This window comes from Lytechinus pictus, chromosome 14 (genome assembly GCF_037042905.1).
Source record: "Lytechinus pictus isolate F3 Inbred chromosome 14, Lp3.0, whole genome shotgun sequence".
Lineage (NCBI taxonomy): Eukaryota > Metazoa > Echinodermata > Echinoidea > Temnopleuroida > Toxopneustidae > Lytechinus > Lytechinus pictus.
In genome coordinates this window covers 7234074-7258589 of record NC_087258.1, presented here as the reverse complement: position 1 = coordinate 7258589, position 24516 = coordinate 7234074, and the positions used below count along the sequence as shown (strand labels likewise).

Sequence of the window (24516 nt, the reverse complement as noted above, 5' to 3'; positions counted from 1 at the left end):
TGTGCTGTCGAGAAAAAGAACATGAACTCTACATTCTGATCGATCAGTGTGAATGTTCAGGAACTCTCAGACTGCATCTTGTTTCAGGTCCTTTGTCTCTATTTCACTGATCATTTTAGTGTTTGTGTCTAATGATGATGTTAATTTTACTGAAGGGAAAATATTCCCATTGATTTATTTTCCTTATTGCTCTCATTTTTCTACTGATAAACATTTCCTACTTGGAGTCAGAGTGCACTCTACTCTTTCAAATGTAGAGTAAAAATATGAATAAAATTGTAGCAATTACAGTCTTTCTTTTCATTTGTGATTATCTTAAGCTGATTTTTTATTTGGAACTTACAGTATTGCTTCAATGAGAAAAAGAGCTTCTCAAAACACTGACAAAGTAATCATAGTTATTCCTCTTTTGAAAAAAAAGTGTTAAAATTTATGAAAGTATATTACGTAGCATTCTCCAGGATATTTTTACTAAATACCTTGTGATATATTCAGGAAACTCCTGTTAATAAGGCTAGCTTCAGCATGAACGACAGACGTCTTGAGTTAGTCTCCTACTGTGCTGAGGCTTGACTGCTAAACCGCCCCCAAATTAAATTCTAGTGAAGAAAGCGAGGTATTGTAATAGTGCCCTCAGACCCATAATGCATGAGTTGATTGCCCGAGGAACTCTCTTATTTGGCACCTTATGAGTAAGAAATTAGGGCAGAAGTGTTTTATTATCAATTTAGTGCAAGGGTAGTGTGATGATACCATAATTGATTGGCGTATACTAGACATGGTGATGTTTCTCTAGGGAATTCTAGGAGGAAAATAGCGATAAGTAGGTTACTTAAAATGTCAAACTCGATGGGTAGTAAACAGGCTCAGTAATATTTGACACCATTTTTATTCACGTCTTGTTCTGAAAATAATGATAAGAGAAGGAATTTACATTTTGTTTCAACTTCTATTACCATATTCTCAATATTAAGCCCTTTATCTTTAATTAAAACTACCCATTCATTCAATTTTTTTGTTTTGATGTATTTTTAAAAAATCTATTGACATTTTACCTACCCACCATATGAAACAATATATACTGTGGTTGTTGTTGTATGTTGTGTTGCTTGAAACTGTTTTATCATACCTTGTCCGAGATGTACATCACATTATCAAGAATGTTTGTGATTTCTTTTTATTCACCCAGGTAAATATTAAAATAACAAAATATTGATCATTAATTTATGCTCTTATGATTTCATTCCGGGACAGTTTGAGCAAATAAAGCATTGACGATGGGACATAAATGAAAAACGATTTCTTTTATTCTAGTCATGTTGCTTACAAGTGTTCCAGATACTAGATGGAGATACCATCTTTTGATGCAACTAAGGTCAAGTTTATTGAGTATCAAATGTATTGATTATTCAAATGCATTTATTATTGAATCATTTGCTGTTTTTTGTGATGTAAAGACTTAAACTTTAAATTCTCCATTCTTCTTCATATCTTCCATATCCAGGTCGTATGTCAGCCACCTCAACGTTAACATCTGAAGGAGGATCTACCTACTCACTCCAGGTTCAATCCTGCGATTGCAGCGGTCTCTGCAGTGACACCATCCCAGTCAACATCCACGTCTCGCAGCAATGCCAGCCAGGTTGGAAGGGTGTCCCCAAGCGCATCGAGTACCTCCCGGGCTCAAAGGCCACACCCTTGGCACCCAAGGCCTACCTGGATACCTGCGGACGCCTGGTGTGCAACTCGTCGTCGCTGACCACGACTGTGACGCTTCAGACCGACCATATTGGGTTTGGCTGTGATAGAGAGACCTACTCCACTCAGTCTCAGCGCACACTTTGCAGTAAGTTTAAAGACCTAATATTGGAAGCAAAAAAATTGAACTGACAAATTATACACCAATTGAAAGCTGATAAGGTTCAAAATAGAACAAAGCCAGCTTCACATATTTTTTACAGCTTACCAGCTGAGTGTTTCGTTGAGAAATTTTCCAGTTCACAAATACCGAAAATGTGTATAATTGTGCAATCCACCGACAGATTTTTTAACGTCATCGTATGTGGATGCAGCTGTGATTTTATGCATTGGCAAGTAGAAAAGTTGTACTATTTTCTTGATTTCCAGCTCACAAATTCAAATATTTTTAAAGAGTCACATAGGATGATGTCATATAATTCAGGTCGTTGAGAAGCACAATGAATCCCATAATCGAGAATCACAAATTTGAGTGTTTACAAAGCATAATACCGAGCTAGTAAGCAGTGAAAATGCATGAAACTTACATTGTTGTATTCTGAATCTTCACAGCTTTCCAATAATGCATAGTTGTTTTGACTTCCTCTGTGGTCTTTAAAGAGTGCTTAGGAGTTAATTGTGAGGGTGAACTGAAAGCAGTCCACTTGTAGACATTGAGGTATATGTTCGGAGCAGATAGGTAGATCAAAATTCTCTCTCATTGTTAACAAGTATTGTGAATACATCATTTATTATTTATCAAAATTTGAAAAAGGTTATTAGAAATTCAGTCCCACTTTGAAACACTTAGGAAATTGAAATTTGGGACATCACACTTGGCACAAGATCATCTTGTTGTTACAAACTACTATGATTACCTCAACACTTAAAAAATATTCTGTGATTAACCCTCCCCACCCCCCCCCCCCACGATCTGTTTTTCATGTAGATGCTGATGCAGGAACCTACGACCTCCTGCCCCGCCCTAATGCTGGTGAGCAATGGACCAAGAAGCTTACTTCAGACAACGGCAACGAGAGTGACCAGATCTACCAGTTTGATGGTGTCAGGGATGCTGTCATCGTTCCCGAGCAGTTTGCCCCACCCGACAACCTAACCTCAACATTCTCCATCTCCTTTTGGATGAAGCATCGGAACATCGTCGGTGGAGATCCGGAGTACATTGTTTGCAAATCAGACAGCAAAGGTGAGAGTTGTGACTAATAATTCTGAGAGATGTCCTCAAAGGAGAATTCCTTGCTCTTTGAGGGGACACAACTTTTGCTCAAGAAAATTTTGGTCAGATCTGTATTACAGAGAATTTCTACCTATGAAACAATTTTGTCAGTAATGGTGATTTTCCTTATAGAATGCTTCCATAGGCAGGTATTTCTTTGTTGATGTATGGGCACTCTAATACCTCGGTCACATTTGTTCTACGGCGGCCGTACGGCGAGTCGAAAACAGTCGTTTTAACATTTTTTGTACCAGCTAAATATAGGTGATTTGAATAAAAATGAATAAAACGGCTGTTTTCGACTCGCCGTACGGCCGCCGTAGAGCAAATGTGACCGAGGTATAAGGAACATAATTACTTTCAACTCATTATTTCAAAGACCTAATGTTAATCTTTTAATTTTGGGTTTCAAGAGTTTGCATACTGGATGCACATGTTTTTTCACTCAGATTGTCATGATTCAAAGAAAATAAAAAAATTCCCCTTGCAAGTGACAATTACAAGGTAGGAATTAGAAAAGTGAGACAACCTCCTTTTAGAAATGTTACAAAAAAATTTCAGCTGTCCATGTGTAAAGATGAAAATTCCTATAATTTTGTTAATGTCACATCTGTTGTCCGTAGACCCTGATGTAAAGCAAGTCCACATTCTAGTCCCTGATGGTGCCCCATGGTAGCGATATCATCTGTGATAAGCAGCAGTGACACATGGAGCAACACATGCTCAAGAAACAGGTGTCAAAGTGGCTACCTTATGAGATTTTCTTTCTTTTATTATGATTTTGAGGAAATGAACATCCATGTTTACTTCGAAAAACCGAGATGGTGCGTTCTTGTCATTCAAGAGTGGCACATGCGTGATATGCGAAGCTCTCTTCACCCCAAAGACAGTATCTGACTCTTCTGTTATTGACGATGGTATCGTTGACACACTCTAACAGAAGCCTCTGTCTATCATGTCCCCTATATTTGGAGGAGGCTGTGGTGGGCGTTAATCCCAAAACACCGGGTTCCCTCCGCAACTCAGATGAGGAAGGGTAACAAGGATTCCGTGAAGGGGGATTAATGGGGGTGCGAGGACGGATGTTTCCTATAAACAGACAACAAAAAACAGGTCATTCCCAGTGGACTTGGTTGGCAAACCCCGCGGGATAAGCAAAATCAAATGTTTATGATTCGCCAGGGGTGGAGGAATATCACATACAGACTCACAAGTCTGCAGACGGGTAACAGGGATTCCGTGAAGTGGGATTAATGAGGTACGAGGATGGATGCTTCCTTCGAATAGACAACAAAAACTTGGGGCAAACCCTGCAGGCTGAGCAAAATCAAATGTTTAGGATTTACCCAGGGTTGAGGAATATCATGAACTGAAGTAAGCCGGTGATATTTCCTTTCACAGAGCGCAGACATCGTCAGCTCTATGTAATTTCCTGTTGGCTGTTGGTTCTGTTTGTCATGCTCTTGGAGCGCACATCCTAAAGAGTGTATGTTACAAGACGATGGATACACAGTCAGTTCTTGAATGAGGAAGCCCTCTTTGATTGTAATGGGTACTGTGGAATTGAGAGGGTACACCTGTTCTGAGAGACACGGCTTGGCTCAAGGAATTAACATTTCTGGAGCAGACATTGATTGGGATTTTGAATGTTCTACCTTGAGTGATAATATCATTAGTTGAAAGACAGAAAAAAGATGGAAAGAAAAACATGTATGTGTTCTTTGAAATGAAAGGTAGATCATTAAGAACAGAGGAAATTTTCTAAATACTTTGTCTTTTGTTATTGAAACCATTCCAAAATTGCAGTAATTCTAATGATATTGCTAAAGGCCATACAAAAGAAATAAACAACAACAGTTGAATATTTGTCACTAAATTTTGTTTATAAATAAAAACATGGCATATACTTTTTAGGAAGAAGAATGTGTGAAAAGGGATAGAAAAGGGAGAAGATATTTCAAACAATGAAGGCCTACGTACGTTACAAGCAAGTAAATAAATCGTCAACAAAATACTTCAATAAGATAGTTTGAACATGGCATTTTTACCGAGAATTCCTGATAAAAATGAAGATCATAAATAAATTTTGTTAGAAATTGTAAAAATTCCAGCAGAGACTTAGGACAAAACTATGAAAAATTCAAAAATCTTGAGCTACCAATGCCTTCTTTTTCAATTTATGTACATATACATTCATTCATGGCATTCTTTTTTTTCTGATCCATTTTGTTCATGTCTGATGCTTTCAGACATGACCTCTAGAATTCTCTAATGGGATATAGGATGTTTTCTAATTTGATATTATCCCATTGCTACTAGCTCTCGACACCTCCCAAATTTGCAAACTCACGATGATAAGTTATTCCATCCAGGTGTTTTTCCCTATGTACTTTTTTATGATTATTGATATTAAAATAGGAATGAAACTGAGCTTCCCATGAGGGAATATATTCAGTCTTAAGGTTATTTCTGAGGCCCCATTTGGTATTACCCTTGTCAAGATTTATTAAAAGAATTAGCTCTTCAAGAAAACTGTGATAACATTCTGGTTTTACATAGCACTTCATACTCAGAAAGACATCTCTAAGCTTTACAGATATACTTCAAACCCAAGCGATGAATCCTGGCTTGTCCACGCTCAAAGTAGCACCTTCTCCACTCTTTGGGACGCACAAAAGTTTCCAAACTTGACTGCTGGGTATTATCAATAGGCTTTTTCATGTTATCAAATACTCATTTGATTCCTGGGTTGCGAATGGGCAAAGTTCCTTGCCAAAGGATGCCAGATCATGGTGGAATTTCAACACATGACCCACAGATTAGCATGGCCTCACAAACCCTTCACAAATAGAAGTAGTAGTTAAAGAACCCTTAATGATTGTCACAAAACTTTTTTTAATAAGAAAATTATAAAGCACAATTTATTCCCACATTTACGTTTGACATTCTTTTACAAAACTGAGCATAAAAGTTCAAGTTGCATTTTTAGATCACCCATTATACATGAAGCATTACTTTCCAAAAAATAAAATATACAAATATAAAGAAACATCTTGAGTATATTCACAAGGCATGGCTTTAATTGGTATTGATTTCAATTATCAAACCTACTGCATATTTCCTGTTCATCCGGAACTCGACGACACCCCAATCACAATTTGACCCCCTTTACCCCTCTTCTTACCCCCTGACCCTAAATCCGTAGCAGGAAGGGGGCTTTCCGATCACCATGGAGATTGGAGAGGGGTAAAGAAGTTCCCTCCTCTCTCTCTCCAAATCGTCCTTGCTGACAGGTTGATATAGAAATAAAAGGGGAAAGGATTTTGTTTACTTCATCGGACTATCTCAGATCATTTATTCAGATCCTTATTGAGTACTGTGCAGAGAGACAAGTGTGTTATATCAAGTGGGGCTCTACATGTGAAGGGAAAAAGTCAATAGGGGTTTACTATTATAGCCATTTAAAGGAGTGGAATAAACTTGTGAAAAGAAGGGGGAAAGTTGCTTCTTGTGATAATGTATACATAATATTAGTAATACATGTATGCTAAATTCAAGTGAAAGTAGACATTCAATTTCTTCCAAATTAATATATCAAACGTCAAGTGGTTACATAATATTGTACAAAATATTACAAAACAGAATATTCATTGTACAGCATTTCAATCTTATGAACCATGAAGAAGAATAAAACATTTGACTTTTTGCGAGAGAGCTAAATAATAATTTATGAATCATCACTTTATCATATTATCGAAACAAAGGAAAAGTTTTGATTCGTACAATAGATGTGAGCTATCAGTGATTTTTTAAAACGATTACTGGGTTATTGTTTGTTAAAGTGCTATTACCTTTGATTACGTAATCATAGATAATGGGGAGCATGGGATATATGAAATGAGGGACCTCTAATGATAGAGAAAAAAGCAATTTGTACTTAATGCTGTGATGCTGTTTTGTACATTGTTCAATAACACTGTTTGTGCCTCAAATCTCATCTTAAATCTGTTTTAAGCAGGTTTGCTCTATCAATAAGAAAATAAATATTACTTTTCATTTCTAAGCTAACAAAGCACATTGAACAACAAACAAAAAGAACATAAGAAAGACACAAAAAACCTATATTTTCACAAACACAAGCATCATATGGAAATGGCTAATGAAGATAAAGTAGGTTTTGAGACACTTCTAGAATAAGTCTTATTGTTTGAGAATGCGTAAATGTAGAGGGCAATGAGTTCCCTATTTGTATTTTCCCCTTTTGCTGAGGATCTTTCTTGCTCATCTATTCTTTCATCATTATATTCCTATCTTTCTTAAATAATTTCTTTCTCTAATTCTCATATTTTATTGTTTTTTCTAAGTCCTATACATCAAGCCATCCCCATATATTATCTGTCTCCACATAGAATTATTTCATTTTGAAGTGTACAAGAGGGTTTAAATTTCAATGTCAAATTGATTGAATTACAATACATTTCCCCCAAATTTTAATTTGCATCTAAGAAATAACAATGATTTCATAATTCTGCTCGATATTTATAGGCAATTATCAATATTTCTTAATTAGTTTAATGATAGATTCATTTATGTTCTGTTTAGTTATTATAAATAGCAATCTTACTCATAGTTGATACATGAAGATAACTTATCTATAGTCACAGGATTGCAGGGGAAAAGATAATATTGTATTTATCCAAACTAATTAGTATAGTTATGATACTCCATGATAAACTAGATAAATCAATTATCAACTCCATTGTTGTTACAAAATCCTAAACCAGCTATAATGAATTGACACAATTTAGAACAATCAATTATGATTGTCTAAATTATTTCAAACTTCAAAATGTTGGTAAGAATTCCTTGAAAGGGTCCGGTTATCAAATATTTCCTGTCCGGGGCGAACAGCTGCAGGCGGAAGCAGCATTTTCCCCCCTCTTCCTTTTTTTGTAAACCTCGCAGTAGTTCAAAAATCTGTTTCGAAATCTCCAGAAGTTCAAAGTGAATAAGGCCAAAGGTTTAACTAAATTAGTCTGCTATCTGAACTAGTGGTCATTTGCGTAATCCAGCCAACTGCCCCCAGACTATGAAATCAGGAATGTTCATCTTTACTACATTCTTGTTTCTGTAGGGGCTAGGTCCTTGAGTGCAATTTCATAGTTCCCTTCTGCGGATGCCCCTTGACAAGATATGTTGCTTGATTTGTTCATCAGCGACCTACTCTTCTTAAAGGAGTTATTCAAAGTCGGGCTGAAGTTTAGAGATTGCTTATAGTGGAAGGAAATCTTGGGTTTGAAGCAAGTTTATATAAATATTAAATGTGATATATTGATTAAGGAATTATTATGGTTAGCATTTGAAAAGTTACAGTATGAACTGATATTACTCTAGATGTATACGCACATTTTTAAAGTTTGCAGAATTCAAAAAGTCAACTAAACTACTTCCAAGAGCATGTTCATATTTCAGCTTATTCTTTTTTAAAGGAAATAGGAAAACTTATTAAGATCGTAATACTTTAAAAATGTAGGGCAACTCAAACTCATTTGTCATAGCATTCCAAAGGGAAAAAAAATTAGAATTGGGTAATTTAGCAGAATACGAACTACTGATGATATCATCAGAGTGAGAACACTCTCTTTCTTTGCAATTAACCTAAAAATTCATCTTCCCCAAGTTTATGAGGTTGAAAGAGAAAGAGATATTAGGGTGGGAGAGAGGGGGGGATGAAAAAGAGAAGAGCGAAAGAGAATATAAGTATAGAGGGAAAAGGGGATCATTACTCTGTGAAATTGACCCTTTAGGGTTATTAAACAATGTCATGGTTATATTAATCCATTTCATGGTTGAATGCTGGTAACCTTTCTGTTTTAACCCAACACCTACCATAACTGGTCAGCTCCTGTTATAAAGTCTATCAGGATGAATGAAGATGGTAGATGATGGGTTAATGTCATGATCTGCATTATTACCCCCTGCTTTATGATCAGGTGCCTGTCAATAGAAAGTTGTGAAATATGAAAATTGGTGTGAAAAATTGTTATGAGAAATGAAAGGCCAATTTGATTGCCTGAAGAATTTAGATCAGTTCATGGAAATACAGGTTAGACAATTCATTTCTTTGAAGACAATTCTTCCTACCCCCCCCCCCCCCCCATCCTTGACCGGAGCAAAGGATTTTGATGTCCAGTTAATTGAGAATAATTTCCAGTTATTAAAGTCCATCCAAACTCTTTATTTCCATATAAAGGAAGCTTATGTCAGAACCAATATTTTGTTCTACTTCTCCTGTTTTCATAAAGGGACAGTACCCTCAAGTCAACTTTGGTTCTTATTTTATTGTTAAATATATAAATTTTCAATTATTTTAGATTTGACAAAGGTTACAGCAGCAGCAATTGATCATGCTTATTGACAAAGCAGCCATGTTTAAATTATAATAGAAAAAAATTAAATATTTCATATCATGAAATACAAAAGAATGTGTGACTTGGTGATGTCACCAATTCCCTAATTTGCATACCGCCTGTGTTGTGATAATAACTTTTGTGAAATATCTTTACTTTCTTGTTTTACATCAGATTTTGATGACATCTTAAGAGTTATGCTCATTTGAATTTCTCATCTTTTTTTTGGACTTGACTTAAAGTAAAGTTGTCTGGATAAATGAAATTATAATTCAATTTATCAAAATTTTATTTATCACCTCTCAGAACCAAGATCTTCATATACCACCTATTAATATGCCAGGTAAGGCACATAATGTAATTTATCATTCCTCGTGGCCTTTCTGTTTCCCCCCCTCCCTCCTCCAGGTTTGAATCGCCATCACTATGGCCTGTACGTCCACAACTGCCGGTTGGTGTTTGTCTCTCGGCAAGAGACGGGTGATGGTTTCTACCCATCCATGTATAGGTGGAAACTCAAACAGGTCTGCGATCAGGAGTGGCATCGTTACACCATCAACATCGAGGAGTTACAGGTGAGGAAAGATTTGATTTGATATTTATTTAAAGGATAGGCTTAGGGTAAAGGATATGAGAATAGACAAGGGTTTATGATGTAAAAAAAAAAGATAATAAAGAAAGTGTCATGCAACTCTTTTAGCATGGTTTCATAGGGCTCATGAACATTTTGCAAGGATGCCAATGTCAAAAAATGGTTTAAAAAGTTAATCATTCACATTTTATTATCCAGCAAAAGTGTGCCAATTTTTTTCCACATGAGAGATGATTGTGGACTTTGCCATTTTTGTCATTGCAATCCTTGCAAAACCTTTGCAAAATTTTTGATAACCCTGTGAAAACCAGGATTTTGAGTACATTTGCTGCACAATGGGTGGTTTCAAATTCAGTGTTGGTGGTGTTAGATGCAAAATCGTCTTACTTAGCTTCAACACCTCATGTGAGTTAACTAAAAAAGTTATCCAGACTACATTATTAATAGTTCGACACCTAGTTCGTCTCGTCCCACAACTTGCTTCATTTTATGATGGTGTTGTGCTGATGTAAGCATTGACCCAACACCAAAAGCTTGACACCACATTTGAATTCATCCATGAGGATCATATTGATGATAAAAACGATTTATTTATAGTGATATACACGTACACAACTAACTAAAGAGGCTTTAATAGGAGGAAATTATAATTTGTAAACAAATTTTCTGCATTACTCCTATGTGTTGAAAATCATAAGTCAGAAAAAATTGTAACTAGTGGGATTCGACCCTGTCATCTACTGCTTGCCTGGCAGTGACTTAACCACCAGGCTATTCTGGTTCACGGCGAAGTTTCAATGAACTGGTACACAACTGTTTCACATATATGTGAACCATATTTCCTTTCCTATTTTTTGTTTCAGGCCTCCTTATTCATTGATGGAGAAGCTCAGATTGGTCCTAGAGTATCTGAGGACTGGCCCCTTCATCCTACAGCTAATCCTACAGCTACTACTGTAGGAGCATGTTATAAGGGTATGTATCTTCCAAACATTCTTGAAACTTGGTGAGAATAGTTTAGTGACTTTAAAGAATAGCTTAGTGAAAGCAAAGGTTGCTTGAGCATTCTTTCTATGTTTATCTGATGGCTTTAATAAATGATAATATTCCACATTTCCACTTTGATGAAGCGCTTGATACATCAAGTACCTGTTTGTAATAATTCAACAACAAAAAAACTATTAGGAAAAGATGCAAGTGATTGCTTGGCTTGAGAAAGTCTGCAAGACTGGACAAGAGCCTGCCTACAATATTCAAGATAAGTAGGACATACGAAAACATACATTTTTCACAATTGCACAATTTTACCTCATGATAAGACCGGAAGGAGCTTTAAGCCTTTGCACGCTGATGTTGCAATTTTGCACATTTGTACGATTAAATTGAACAATTGTATTAGCTTTCTCCTATACATACATATTAGAGAAGATTATAAATTACAATAGTTCTTGGATAACATTTATCCGATAATCATAAGTATCAATGGTGTAATGTAGAAATCTTCATTCAAAGAAAATAACATAGTTGTCATTATTATCCCTCAAAATTAATTCAGCGTGCATAGTTAAATTCAAATATCAAGTGTATTGTTACTTGTAACATTAATTCATATATTGTAAAATCCAAGATTTTAATAATCTCATGTTTGTAATCTCTTCATGTCCTTTCTTGCCCCTCCAGGAGCTCAGGACAAGTTTGCTAACTACTTCCAGGGCTACCTTGCCGGCCTTAGCATCCTCCCCGGTCAGATCGAAACCCCAGAGGTGGTCACCTGTATGGTCAGATGTAAGGAGGGTCTTTCGTTCAACGTCGGAAACCTACCGGTCAGCGTGGCTCGCATCAACACCGCCCGCACCAACCTCACCCTCTCTGTAAGTCTTGGATTTCATTGTAACAGCATCCCAAGAAGCAGAATAGCATTTCATAAAACAAATAGTGATTTTCACTGACTATTCATTATAAGCTACTGAAATCCTTGCATCTGATTGGCCCATAGCGAATTTGTCAGTGAAAATCACTGACAGGATGCTTCATGACACACTCCCCTGACTTATATCTCAACAGTGCCACAGCTATCTTGTGTAGCATCAGTTTATCTCCTGGGGCCCTGTGACACGAAGGTTAAAACATATTTCAAATATGTAAGAACACTTCTGATTGGTTCTTGGTTGATGTTTTGAACAAAATGCACATGAAACAATGGTCTTGATTGGACATTGCCGATAAGGGATTGATTGCAAACCTTTCTGTTACGGAGCCCTTGACATCGTTTCATATAAGTTTTCAGCAATGACCACACTGTCGGCTTTGACAGTTGCAGCAAAATTGTTCCTTTGTTTTCGTGGATGTAGGTTCATTTCAATCATATATTGGATAAACAATCAGTAAGACAGAATATAATGAGATGTTTTTTTTTACATTGTTAGAAATGAGTAACTGTAGTTGGTTTACATTCCATCAAAAAGGAAAATAATATTTCTAATTAGAACATAAATGAGAGTGAAGTTATCCAACATTTGATTTAGGGTCAAACTTTGTATAGAACTTATATTATTGCTTAAGAATTGGTCAAGTAATGAATATCAGATCATATCAATGATATGATTATTTCTGTCAACAACCACAATACACCTCAATTACTTGTTCCTTCAAAATACATTATGCATGTTCCTTTTGATTTTGTTTTCTTCTAGGGTGAACTTACTGAACAGTTTTCCAGTGTACTACAACAGGTTGCATATGTGAATGAAAGGACTTTCCCCACCCAGGGCCGACGCCCACTTTCTATCTCTACTAAAGCGAGGTATGTGACATGTAGTTATGGTGGTGATATTGGTGATGATGATGGTGATGAAGATGCTGCTGGTGTTGATGCAGATGCTGCTGGTGTTGATGATTGTGGGGATAGTAGTGGTGATGATGATGATGATGATGACGGTGGTGGTGGTGGTGGTGGTGGTGATAGTGGTGATGAAGGTGGTAATGGTGGTAGTATCTACGGCGGTGATGATGATGATTGTGGGGGTAGTAGTGGTGGTGGTGATAATGATGAAGATGATAATGACAGTGATGGTGGTGTTAGTGAGAATGATGATGACGATGGTGGTAATGGTGGTGGTGGCAACGGCGGTGATGATGGTGATGATGATGATGATGATGTCTTTCTAGAATAATAAACACTGTACAAAAGTGTAATGTTACAATTCTTATAACATCGAATACATCTTTTTATCCATCCACCTCTGTAGCTGCAACGGTGTTGAGATCACCATCCCTGATGTCTCCTCCTATGTGATGGTCCTGCAACCCCACGAACCTACCATCAGCATCACCGGATCCCAGGCAACATCTCAGACTGTTGCTAACCTAGTGGCAGGCATCAAGCCCTTCAAGACTGTCACCATCGTTAGCATCATGACTGAACAGGAGGAGGAGGAACTTGGTGCAGGTCAGTGGAACTGGATTCGTTTTATTTTAAAGGACAAGTCCACCCCAACAAAAAGTTCTAATGAATAAAAATAGAAAAATCCAACGAATATAACACTGAAAATTTCATCAAAGTCGGATGTAAAATAAGAAAGTTATGGCATTTCAAAGTTTCGCTTAATTTTACAAAACAGTTATATGCACATCCTGGTCGGTATGCAAATGAGCAGACTGATGACGTCATCCACTCACTATTTATTTTGTATTTTATTATATGAAATATTCTTATTTTCTCCTTATTGTCAAGTGAAACAGAGATTTATTTCCCCCTGAACATGTGGAATTAGCATACTTTAATACTATATGCTTCAGTCAAGTTGACCCTTATTGTCAAATCTGTAAAAAATGAAATATTGTATTATTCAGACAATAGAAAACAAAAGAAAAATTGAGTGATGGACATCATCGACTGTCTCACTTGCATGTCACTGTGTTGTGCATATAACTGTTTTGTGAAAAATAAGCGAAACTATAAAATATCATAACTTTCTTATTTTACATCCGATTTTGATGAAATTTTCAGCATCATGCTCCTTTGATTTATCTCTATTTTTTCAAATCAACATTTTCTGGGGTGGACTTGTCCTTTAAATTGTATTTATGAAGGACCATCATTTATGCAATGAAATCTATGTGTATTCAAAGAAAATGGGACAATGTAGCGTTTATGAAACGGTGATCTGTGTAGATATGACGGACGATAAGGACAAGATTCTGCCCATCATAGTGTATTCTGTGGGTTGATGATGGTGGTGGTAATGATGAAGAGCAGTAGCAGGAAGAGGAGAGAAAGAGAAGGAGAAGGGAGGGAGATGGGGGAGGAGAAAAAGAAAGGAAGAAAGAATAGGATGGGAGGAGTAAAAAGAGGATGAGGGGAGAGAAGAGGAGGAAATGGGGGCAGCAGAAGAGGAGGGGAGAAAGAGAAGGAGAGAAATAGAATAGGAAGGGGGAAGTGGTAGGAATGAAGAGGAGAATACTGGTAATGATGATGAAGATCATGATGAAGGAATTATGAAAATTATGTTATGTTTTATGTACCTCACTGTATCACATTTGTCTAACTCTTTGAAAGTAAAAATATCAAATTTAGTATGATCTTTAAAAGTTTCCATCTTGTCTTGTCTTTCCCTGTCCAGAGCAACAAGAAGTGACAGGTGGTAACACCCCAGACCTGATCACCCATAACCTAGACTCCTGCAGTGTACTGGTCAAGCAGGGTCAGCTGATGGACGGAGAAACACTGACACTTCCAGAGAAGGTCCTTCAGCAGCATGGCTTGACCGTGGTCAACTCGGACTCTGGGATGGTCATCAAAGGTAAGAATTTGAGATGTTGGTCAAATTTAGTTTTGCTATTAGGTTGAAACACTGATCTTGGCTAATGCTAAATGTTCAGGAAATTGCAGAATTGTCTCCACATGATTTGTCTACTTTTCATTTAGTCTAATCTTACTTCATCTACAACCATTTCGTCTACTAAACCACTTTGGCTAATTGACTGCCAATTTACAATTACCGGTATGTCTAATTTCCAGTTAGGCTATAGCCATTCAGTCTATCATCTACTTAGTATCACTTTGCATAGTCTATACGGTTAGGTGAACTGCTAATGAATAAAATATTCTTTTAAAACGGGCTAGAATATATCGAAATCTTCCTAAATACATGATTTCGGATCTTACCCTTCTCCACTAAAATACACAAATATCAAAAAGTACTTTATTTTTTAAGTTTTTAAACCTAACACCACAAACGAGCCGCCTTGTTTGTTTGTTAGTCTACTTTCTAAAAGGGCAAAAGGAAACTAGAACATATGCATGGGCTGTTACCCCCGCCAGTAGGAGGGACCTTGGAGGGGTATATATTTGGGGACGGGAGGGGTCGGAGACAAATTACTTCCTGTGTCAAGAAGTCCATAGTCACTGTCAGGGTACATAAACATCATTTTTGACCAAGGACTCATATAGGGGCAGACGTGGAGTAAAGTGCTTGCCAGATTTAAGGTATTTTGAAGTTGTTTGTTTTTCTATTTCATCGCCTCAAGTGAGGATTTAGTTCCCTCGGAAACTTACATTAACTTTGCATATTGTGTATGTCATATATTTGACATACATATATTTCTATTACGTGATACTAGATTGGAAAGTTTACAAGGAGTGTAATTCCTTGATTTCCTTCATGTTGATTTACATCAATATTCATATATAGATGTATTATTGAATTTCAAACTTCCAAGAAGGGTGACTTGCAAGTTTAAAAAAAAATATATAACCACTGTGGAAATGAACAGTAGCCAAGGTCATAAAGAAAAAAACTGGAAACTTTTATTAAACAAGTGGAACAGAACTTAGCTTCTCCTTCAAAATATCATTTTTTGTCTTCTTGTTATAGCAATATTATTTTTTTTTGGGGGGGATAGGGGGTTCATACTTGTTCTTTGTTCTATATTTTGTTGATGAGTGTACCGCTATTCAACAAGTTTGTATTTTCTACATCTCATGGTATATACAGGACTAGCTACATTGAACGATTATCAGAATGTTTTGAGGCAAATCTCCTACTCTCAATCATCGTCGGGTAAAGGCCAGGATCGTCGTCTCACCCTTCACTGCTCAGAACTCAATGGAAGATTTGTCAGCAATGACTTTGACGTTAGGGTATGTGATCAAAACACATGATCAAGTTTTCCTAAGTAATTTTTCTATATAGTGTTCCTATGTAGTTTCGTATATACCGGTAGCTTTCTTATGTAATGTTCCTGTATAGTTTTGTAAGTAGTTTTACTATAAAGTGTTGCCTATGTATGTATTAAGTTTTCTTATGAAGATTTGTCAGCAATAACTATGATGTTAGGGTATGTTATCAAGACACATTCTTAAGTTTTCCTATGTAGTCCAAAACATTTCATCTAATCTCATCAACTATTGATGTATGGCAGAGATAGAGCACCTTATTATGCAACATGGCAAAATTTGACTTGACATATATTGTGATTTATCTGGTCTGGTAAATTGCTTCACTTTAAGTGATTACTGACTAGTGTTCAGTTTTATAGCAAGTGTTTTATCAATTATCTTATATTCATTTGGTGCAGATCGGAGTCCTTCATCAAACGATGCGTGCCCTGAATAAACCAAGTCACGTCAAGCAATCTGTGATGTTCAGTCATAACAACGTGAGAGTTCATGATCAGCTCAAAGAAAAACATTCTCCTCAACATATTACATCATCAAAGAGCGCAATATCAAGTAAGTATATATCTGATAGGATCGATGTACAGTTAAACCTGTCTATTAAAACACTGATGACAGGTGGCCTTTATAATATACAAATGATGCATGGGTTAGAGTGGGTCAGTAGGAACTGTGTGCACTAGGTAACTTTGACATGGTTTAGACCATAATGCCAAAGTTACCGCGTGCACACAGTTCCACTGACCTACGAAATAAACCCATGCATCATCTGTTTTATAGAATGGAAAAAAATTATTGAATAAACCACAAAAATTAATGATTTACCGGATGCATGATAATTTCATGCGTCCGGTAAATTCAATTTACCGGACGCATGAAAATATTTACCGGACGCATGATTTTTTTTACCGGACGCATGATTTTTTTTTTACCGGACGCATGATTTATTACCGGATGCATGAAAATTCCAAAATGTAATGCAGACCCTTTGACAACCCTGGACAACATAAATATGTATGCCTAACTTGATAATATGTAGGCACAAAGGCATTATTATACCCAAAATGCCAGATACAGCTTTGCATTGACTAGATCTATAAAGTATGAGGCAGCCTCAGACCTCCAATAGCTGTGTGTGTATGCCCGGCCCGCGCCGGGGGCCAGTGCCTACGCCGCTGCCTGGGCCTGCAGTGGAGGTTTGGCTGTGCACAGCCAGCCCAGGGCACGTTAGATCGTATGTCTGGACTTCTCAACTAACGAGTATGCAGGCAGTTTTAATCCCTATGACAATTACGGTACCGTATTTGTACTTACAGATCATTTTGCATCCTTTATTTGATTCATTCTGCCTTGATCGAAAATTCAAAATTTTGACGTAAACAAGCGTAACAGTACATGCGCGATGACATCACAATGACCTTTTCGGACGATAGCTTGTTTACAGTGGATATCGTTTTGATTATCGGGATATCGTTCATGCAGCCAGTAAAAATTCTTGCATTGCTCTCAACCAATCAGATTGCAGGGATTTTCCCATCCATTCTATAACAGGTTCTATAGCACACATTCCTTTCAAATGGGAGACAATAATCATGGCCACTAAAGACAGCTTTTCACTATGGACAGGCTTGATTGATTCATCTCACATAACTGCATAAAAGTAGATTAATAAACAGAGGAATCTTATAATATCACAATTGATAGGATTGAAAAGAGCTTAAAAAATAAGAATGTAAGAAAATCAAACTGCCCTGACCAGGGTTTGAACTCCAGAGACACTGGTTTGCATGATCAGTGCTCTACCATTGGAGCTATCTGACTCTTGTAACCACAATTTCTTACAGCCAGGAATGAATATATTTGATATTCATTTGAATGGTTATTATAGGAAATTCTTCTGTGCCCTTGAGAATATAACTCTAATTTTGATATAGTGATGTTCTCATAAAATAACTGGGACTTTTGTTTATTATTTTCTAGATGATTAAGTAATGATTATTGATCATTGAATTATTATGTCATCAAGTTATCACAGCTTCACAGTCAAGCTGACTAATGGTGTAGACAAATTCATTTGACTTTAACCTATTACGTACTAGATCCATGTGGGTTTTGTACAAGGTCTATGGTAAATGGAAAATTCAGTAGTAAATAGAATAATAGTTGAAAATATGTTGGATACAAGATACTGCATAACATTTACCTCTTGAAAGATATTTTGCTATTCGACTAATTACCTTACTTTATTAGTTATTGTTCTGCTAGTATCAATGCATGTAATTCTTTGGTAATTATAAGTAATTTTCCCTTTTCCCCTCCTTGTCACAGGTACAGCGATGGCGATTGTTGTCGTTCTCTGCGTGGGATTCCTTCTCTTTATGATCGTCCTTGGCGTGTTCCGTATCTACGCTGCCCACAAGGCTAACAGAGCGTTTGACGGTCAAGATATGGATTGGGACGATTCGGCCCTCAACATCACAGTAAATCCCATGGAAGGGGTAAGTCGGAGATAGATATGGGCTCATGTTTTAGGATGATATTTAAGAAGATGATCACAAATATTAAGATTTAGGCATAAAAAAAAAATTGTTAATCCTAAAACTAAATTATCATAGAATTGGCTAACTACTGAAAGATTTTAAATGATAATAGTAAGCCAAATGATAATGTCTATTTATATAGTGCAGATTCTATGTGCATATACTCCACTACGCTTAATACTTGGTATCATATTAATACCCGGCTGTAGCTGAGCCACCATATAGGTGCTACAGCATTCGAGGAATAATGGACTCGTTGCATAAAACTTTTGCCATAGAAAACTCTGGCAAATTTTTTGCCAGAGTTTTTTTTATTTGTAATTTTCAGTGGCATAATTTTGTTTGCCAGAGTTTTTGTCTATTTGCGAAAGATTTTTATGGCAAAAAGTTTTATGCAACGGGTCCCAGGTAGCCATTCACCTCATTTGGGTCAAGTGCAGCACTATATGGGTCGTTTTCTGCTGAAAGAAAATATGCCATGGCTGCATGGTTTCAAGTTTTCCCGTATGTTGGTTCGTAGCTGATGAGATCATGATTAAATGATATTCACCTGCCAATTATGCATCTCGTGCAGGTGAAAAATTTTCAAAAAGTTACCCAATTTATTTTGATTGCAGATAAGTGCCTTTATTCAATATAAAAGGAAGCAAGTTATTCATTCCGATTCTTCCTCCTTTCTCTCTCTCTCCAGCCAATTCCAACAGGAGACACTGACGAATCGAGCGAAGACGACGACGAGGATAGTTTGGAAGACGAAAGCTCCAGTTCAGAAGAAGAGGAAGAAGAAGTTTGCGTCGAAATCAAAGGGACGCCGTTAGAATGGGATGATTCAACAATGAAATTCTGAAAGCAACCCTAATCGTATTCTCCATCAAATCCCTCCTTCTTCGCTCAATCAATCCTTGCCTCTCTTCATCCTCCTTTTCCATCCCTATTCCTTCCCTTTTCTTTTTAAAACTCCTTTAATTTTTTTTGTCCAACTTCTCTCATTTTAAACTTTGCAATCAAAACTTTCTCCTCCTAAATTCAAAGCATTATTATTATTATTATATTGTACAAAGAGTGGTTGATTTTTTTCAACAAAGATCTTTAATTTTCACTTCATGTCTAAATGGTCTCTAATTGTACAATTTTAATTGCTGTTATGAAAAGTTTGTGTGGTTTTTTAATGCTTATTTGTTATCAGAGTGTGTATGATTATTTGGTCGTTCAAAAGCTAAGTTTGTTTTTTTGAAATATGTAATGTTGGTATTATATAAGACCTAATCTGTGATACATTAAAGGCTGAATTAGTGATGAAAATATGTTAATTTTAGCACAAACATCAACCCATAGAGGAACAATATTTCCTACAGCGGGCTACATTTGCAGTTTCTTATTATCCTCAATTCTAACAATCACACATAGAATATGATTAGAAAGAGAAAATGTTTTGAAAAAAATGATACCATTACCAGTGCAGTATGACGTGCCATTGCTGAATTAAAGCTGTTCAACTGAAGCTAAACATTACACTCTTTAAATTGACAATGTGTTGAAAACTTTATCATAAACGGGCAACTTTTCATCAAATTTTGCTATTATCATTGAAAATAGAAAATCTTTATTCATAAATGCAAATTTGCAACTGTTCATCAAATCTTGTTATCGTCATTCGTTTGACTTGAGTTTTCACCATATTTCATTGTTTTCAGACTTTTGAATTGGGTAAAAAAATCAACAATTATTGCCAATTTGAGGAGTAAAATCAACCTTGCAGAATATTGTTACCTCTATAGGTTTATCCTATGATCAGTCAATAGACTAAATATGCGAGGTGTTGAATGTCGGTGGAGATTTTTTCTGAATACCTCATTATGTTAACGGTGATTGCCAACTAGAAAATTAGGCTCAAATTATTCTCTTACTTTACACTTTGCAGACACCATACACGCCATAATCCACATATTTAAACTAATGGTAACAGTAATACTGTGAAAACTTGGAGAATTATTCCAAAAGGTACTACTTTCAACTTTATTACTTTCAAGAAAAGTGCATTTGTTGACAAAACTTTGCCTATGAATGAAAGCTATCACAAAGCTTTTGTATAAAGACAGGTCTCGAGCAGAAGTATATACTGGTATTGATAATTCCATTTTCATCATAGGTGGAGATATCGCCTTTTGGCATCTAGCTCTTTAAATAGGCCTGCCATCCATAAGTAGATGGTAGCCTCGACTGACACTGCCCCCATCTCGATTCTTACCTCTTGAAAACACCCCTTCCTCTTCATATGCCGCTCTCGAGATTCGTTGGCGATTTTTTTTTTTTTAAGTTGTAAATTGATTTTGACCAATTATATATTAATGTATTTTTTGAGAAGAGAAGAAATGTATGACTATATCTTATTATCTTGTAATTTATGCTGTACTACAAAAAAAGAGATGAAAAAGTGGCATTTTTATGATATTGTTCAAAAAAAATATTAGATTAGTAGTGTTGGACATGTAGTTTTAAAGAAGATAAAAATGCAATAATAATGGCTTCTTGCAGTAGAGAGGAGTGAAAAGTAAAAGAAACGCAGAGTTGATTAGACAAAAGTTTAGTTACATGTTATTTTGCTGGAGTTATCATGATTTTAATTCTCAAACCAAACCTCTCTTTATACCTCATATTCAAAATACAAATCTTCTCTTATACTTATTACGATGATATTAATTCTAAAAGAAAATTCTATTTATTCCTAACCAATTGTTTCATGTTTTTTAACTATTCATTCTCTGTGATGGTCCAGTATGATAAACCAGTATTTTTGTGACTTACTTTGAAAATCATGCTATCCTCTTAAACATAAAAGCTTGTATATAGATCCTGACAAATATAAGTTGTATAAAGTGAAAACTTACGTTGCATCAAGCATCATTTGTTAATCTGCAAATTTAGGTTTAGGTCAAATTTTATCTTGCTAAAATGAGGAGATTATACTTTCTTTGTTCCAATTATTGCTTTGGTTTAGCGTTTTTCAGCCAGAGACTTTATCGTACTTGCTTTTGGGAAATAAATCTGTAAGGGATATAATTACTGAAAGTATTATATTAAATAAATGTTGCAGTAAATATTATATTTGTGTACATTTGTATGAATGTGAAGGTTTTTTTCCATTTATCTTAGCCATTTATGTGTATAAAACTGATGTAAATTAAATAAGGGAGTTCTGTGTTCACTTCGTTTCACGTTTTATTTTACGTTTCATCAATGTTTGAAGGTTTTTTTGCAATGGGTAGATCACAGTAGATTTTTCCTACTTGTACACTGAATGTTGAATATTTCCTGTTGACTGGTATCCCACCACTAAAATGTAACTATTATCCAACTCAAATCAGCATTTTTTATCACAATGAAGTACTAACATTGTGATATTGTATTAAATAGTGGTTGTCTTTAATAATTTCAATGCTTAGCAATTCAATCACTCAAATCTATTTGCAGGGTTTTTGAAACATATAAAGGCAGAAGTGGCTAATTAATGTACTGATGATTTTCTTTTATAAATTATTATCTATGATTGGTAATTATTAATATTATATCATTTCAATACTGTAATTTGGGAACTAGATCATAATCATCACTCTAATTTTACTTTATTAGGGGTGAAACTTGGATCAATCTTTGGGTTTTAAAATCATGTTCTGATTATTCATATTGCATAATCATATTCAAATTTTCTCTGAAATTGGACAGTATAAAATGATCTTTAATTGGGCTAGGGGGATGTGGGTTCTGAATCAAAACGATTGCATTACAAAGCACTACCAATTGGCTTTGCACATGCAATTTTCTATGTGTTTATATTGTGTATATGAATAAATACATATATCACTGTGTACATTTGGCTAACAACACAAAGCTATTGTGCTGAAGTTGTGTTTGTGGGTATTGAAGTTGTAAATAAATCTGATTAATTATGTGTCTATAGATTAGAAGTCTGTAGTTTGCACTGAAAAAAAGGAATTTCTCATGGTCATAATGAACGCATTCAGTAATAGTTTTGTACTAAGTACTTACATTCTTCGTTTCTTTCTCATACATGAGCCAACATTTTCAATACACTAATTTGCAAAAGACATCATACATGAATGTTAATTGATTTTTTTAATGGTAACTGAAGCCGATATGCACATAGAATTTGTTTGATATTAATTTTGTGAATGATTTTAAATCTGTGCTTTTGTGATAAATCAGTGCTTTCAAACTGAAGAAAAAAATATGTTGCACAAAAGTTTTTCCAAAGGGGAGCCAAGTTCGATAACTTCTTAAAGTCGTCTAGCCAGCACAGCAAATCAGGGATGGGACTAAGGGGGGGGGGGGGGTCGGGTGCTTAAATGATGTGCGTATTTGGTTAATATAATGGGCTGAAAAGTGTAAATCATGATTCCAACAATCTATCGTATATTGTAGCTTTAACATGTTTCTAAGAATATTATTACCAGTTTGACCGATGACTTTTCTTGTGAGTCTATTCCCAAATTTATTTTGTTGCGGTGATGTAAAATGAAAGGATTTTAATGCTTCTGTTGCATTTGGCAATGCTTCTAAGGTATAAGGTAGTCTAATGGAATATCATCTTAGTGTATTTGACCTGAATACGATTTTACAGTGGTCCAATATGATCAATTTCAACTACCACAATATGAACTGCATATAGCATGTGTTGTGAAAGATGGAATAAACTTCATGACTTTCCTTACATAGCAACGCAAATTATGTACATTTCACATTGTTGTGATTGTTAAAATTCTAAAGTATGCACTGGAAATGAAATTATTCGTATCCGGGGACGACATTGATGCAAATGTTTTCCAGTTTATTACATTATGAAAATTGCCGACAGCGATATGCAAGCAATCGATACCATTCACGCATCAAATGGAAATTTATTTGGGGACGTAAAGTTGTCGGTCAAAAGGGACATGCCCTTGAAACTCTGGTCAGGAAATTAAAGCTCATATTTTCATGTACATGGTAGTAAAGGTGTGTGAGAAAGTATGGGATTCATTTTCAAGGAATTTATGAAGTCAGGAGACGGGTTGAATTGAAGTAGAAATTTCAGAGTTGAAAGGTCATTTCATGATAGGCCTATCAGTTGTGGAAAAAGTATGAGGAATATGTGTTATTTTAAATTTTGGGGTATTCACAGGTGAAAAGATAGAAAAGGAGAGAGGAGGAAAACTGATTATTTCGGTCCTCGCAAGTATGTATATGAATGAATATATGATGTAAAATAATTGCCGTTTGGTATTACATGTACATGTAAATAGGAACTGTAGGATTAAATTTGTAGAAAAATACAGAAGATGAAGAATTTGATATTCCCTTGGTGTTTAACTAAAAGATATATATCAGGGTGCAAATTGTACAGTACATCAAATAGGATTCTGGGTCTCGACAATTATGCATTTTGCCGCAGTAGTCAAATAAAATTCAAACTATCAACACTAAATCTTGACAGATTTGTCATGTAGTGTTTGTGTGTGTATTTGATGTGTTGTGATAGGCCAGGGAAGTGGTTTCAAGGGAGGGGGGAGGCGGGGTGAGAAGGGGGTGAGGGAGTGGAATGGGGTGTTAGGGAAAAGGGAAGGAAGAGGGGGAGAAAGGGTGAGAGATGAGGAAAAAGAGAAGGGAAGGAGAGGGAATAGGGAAGAGTGGGGGAGAAAGGAAGGAAAAAGTGAAGGAGAGGAGAAAGGAAGGGATGGGGAAGAAAAGGAAGAGAGAAAGGGGGAAAAGGAAGGAGAAGGGGGAGAGAAGAGAAGGAGAAAGGAAGGGGAACAGATGGAGACAAA

At 35.9% G+C, this 24516-nt stretch overlaps 1 protein-coding gene across 1 annotated transcript; it reads left to right on the top strand.

The window, feature by feature from the left end:
* Positions 1-1505: 1505 nt before the first annotated feature.
* LOC129275969 (calsyntenin-1-like) lies at positions 1506-24176 on the top strand. Its single transcript, XM_064109334.1, has 12 exons — positions 1506-1846; positions 2687-2944; positions 9793-9959; positions 10840-10951; positions 11657-11847; positions 12670-12779; positions 13225-13424; positions 14599-14778; positions 15973-16118; positions 16556-16709; positions 18483-18652; positions 19386-24176. The coding sequence occupies exons 1-12, from the start codon at positions 1510-1512 to the stop codon at positions 19539-19541; spliced, it is 2181 nt and encodes a 726-aa protein (XP_063965404.1). The 5' UTR covers positions 1506-1509; the 3' UTR covers positions 19542-24176.
* The last annotated feature ends 340 nt before the right edge of the window (positions 24177-24516 follow it).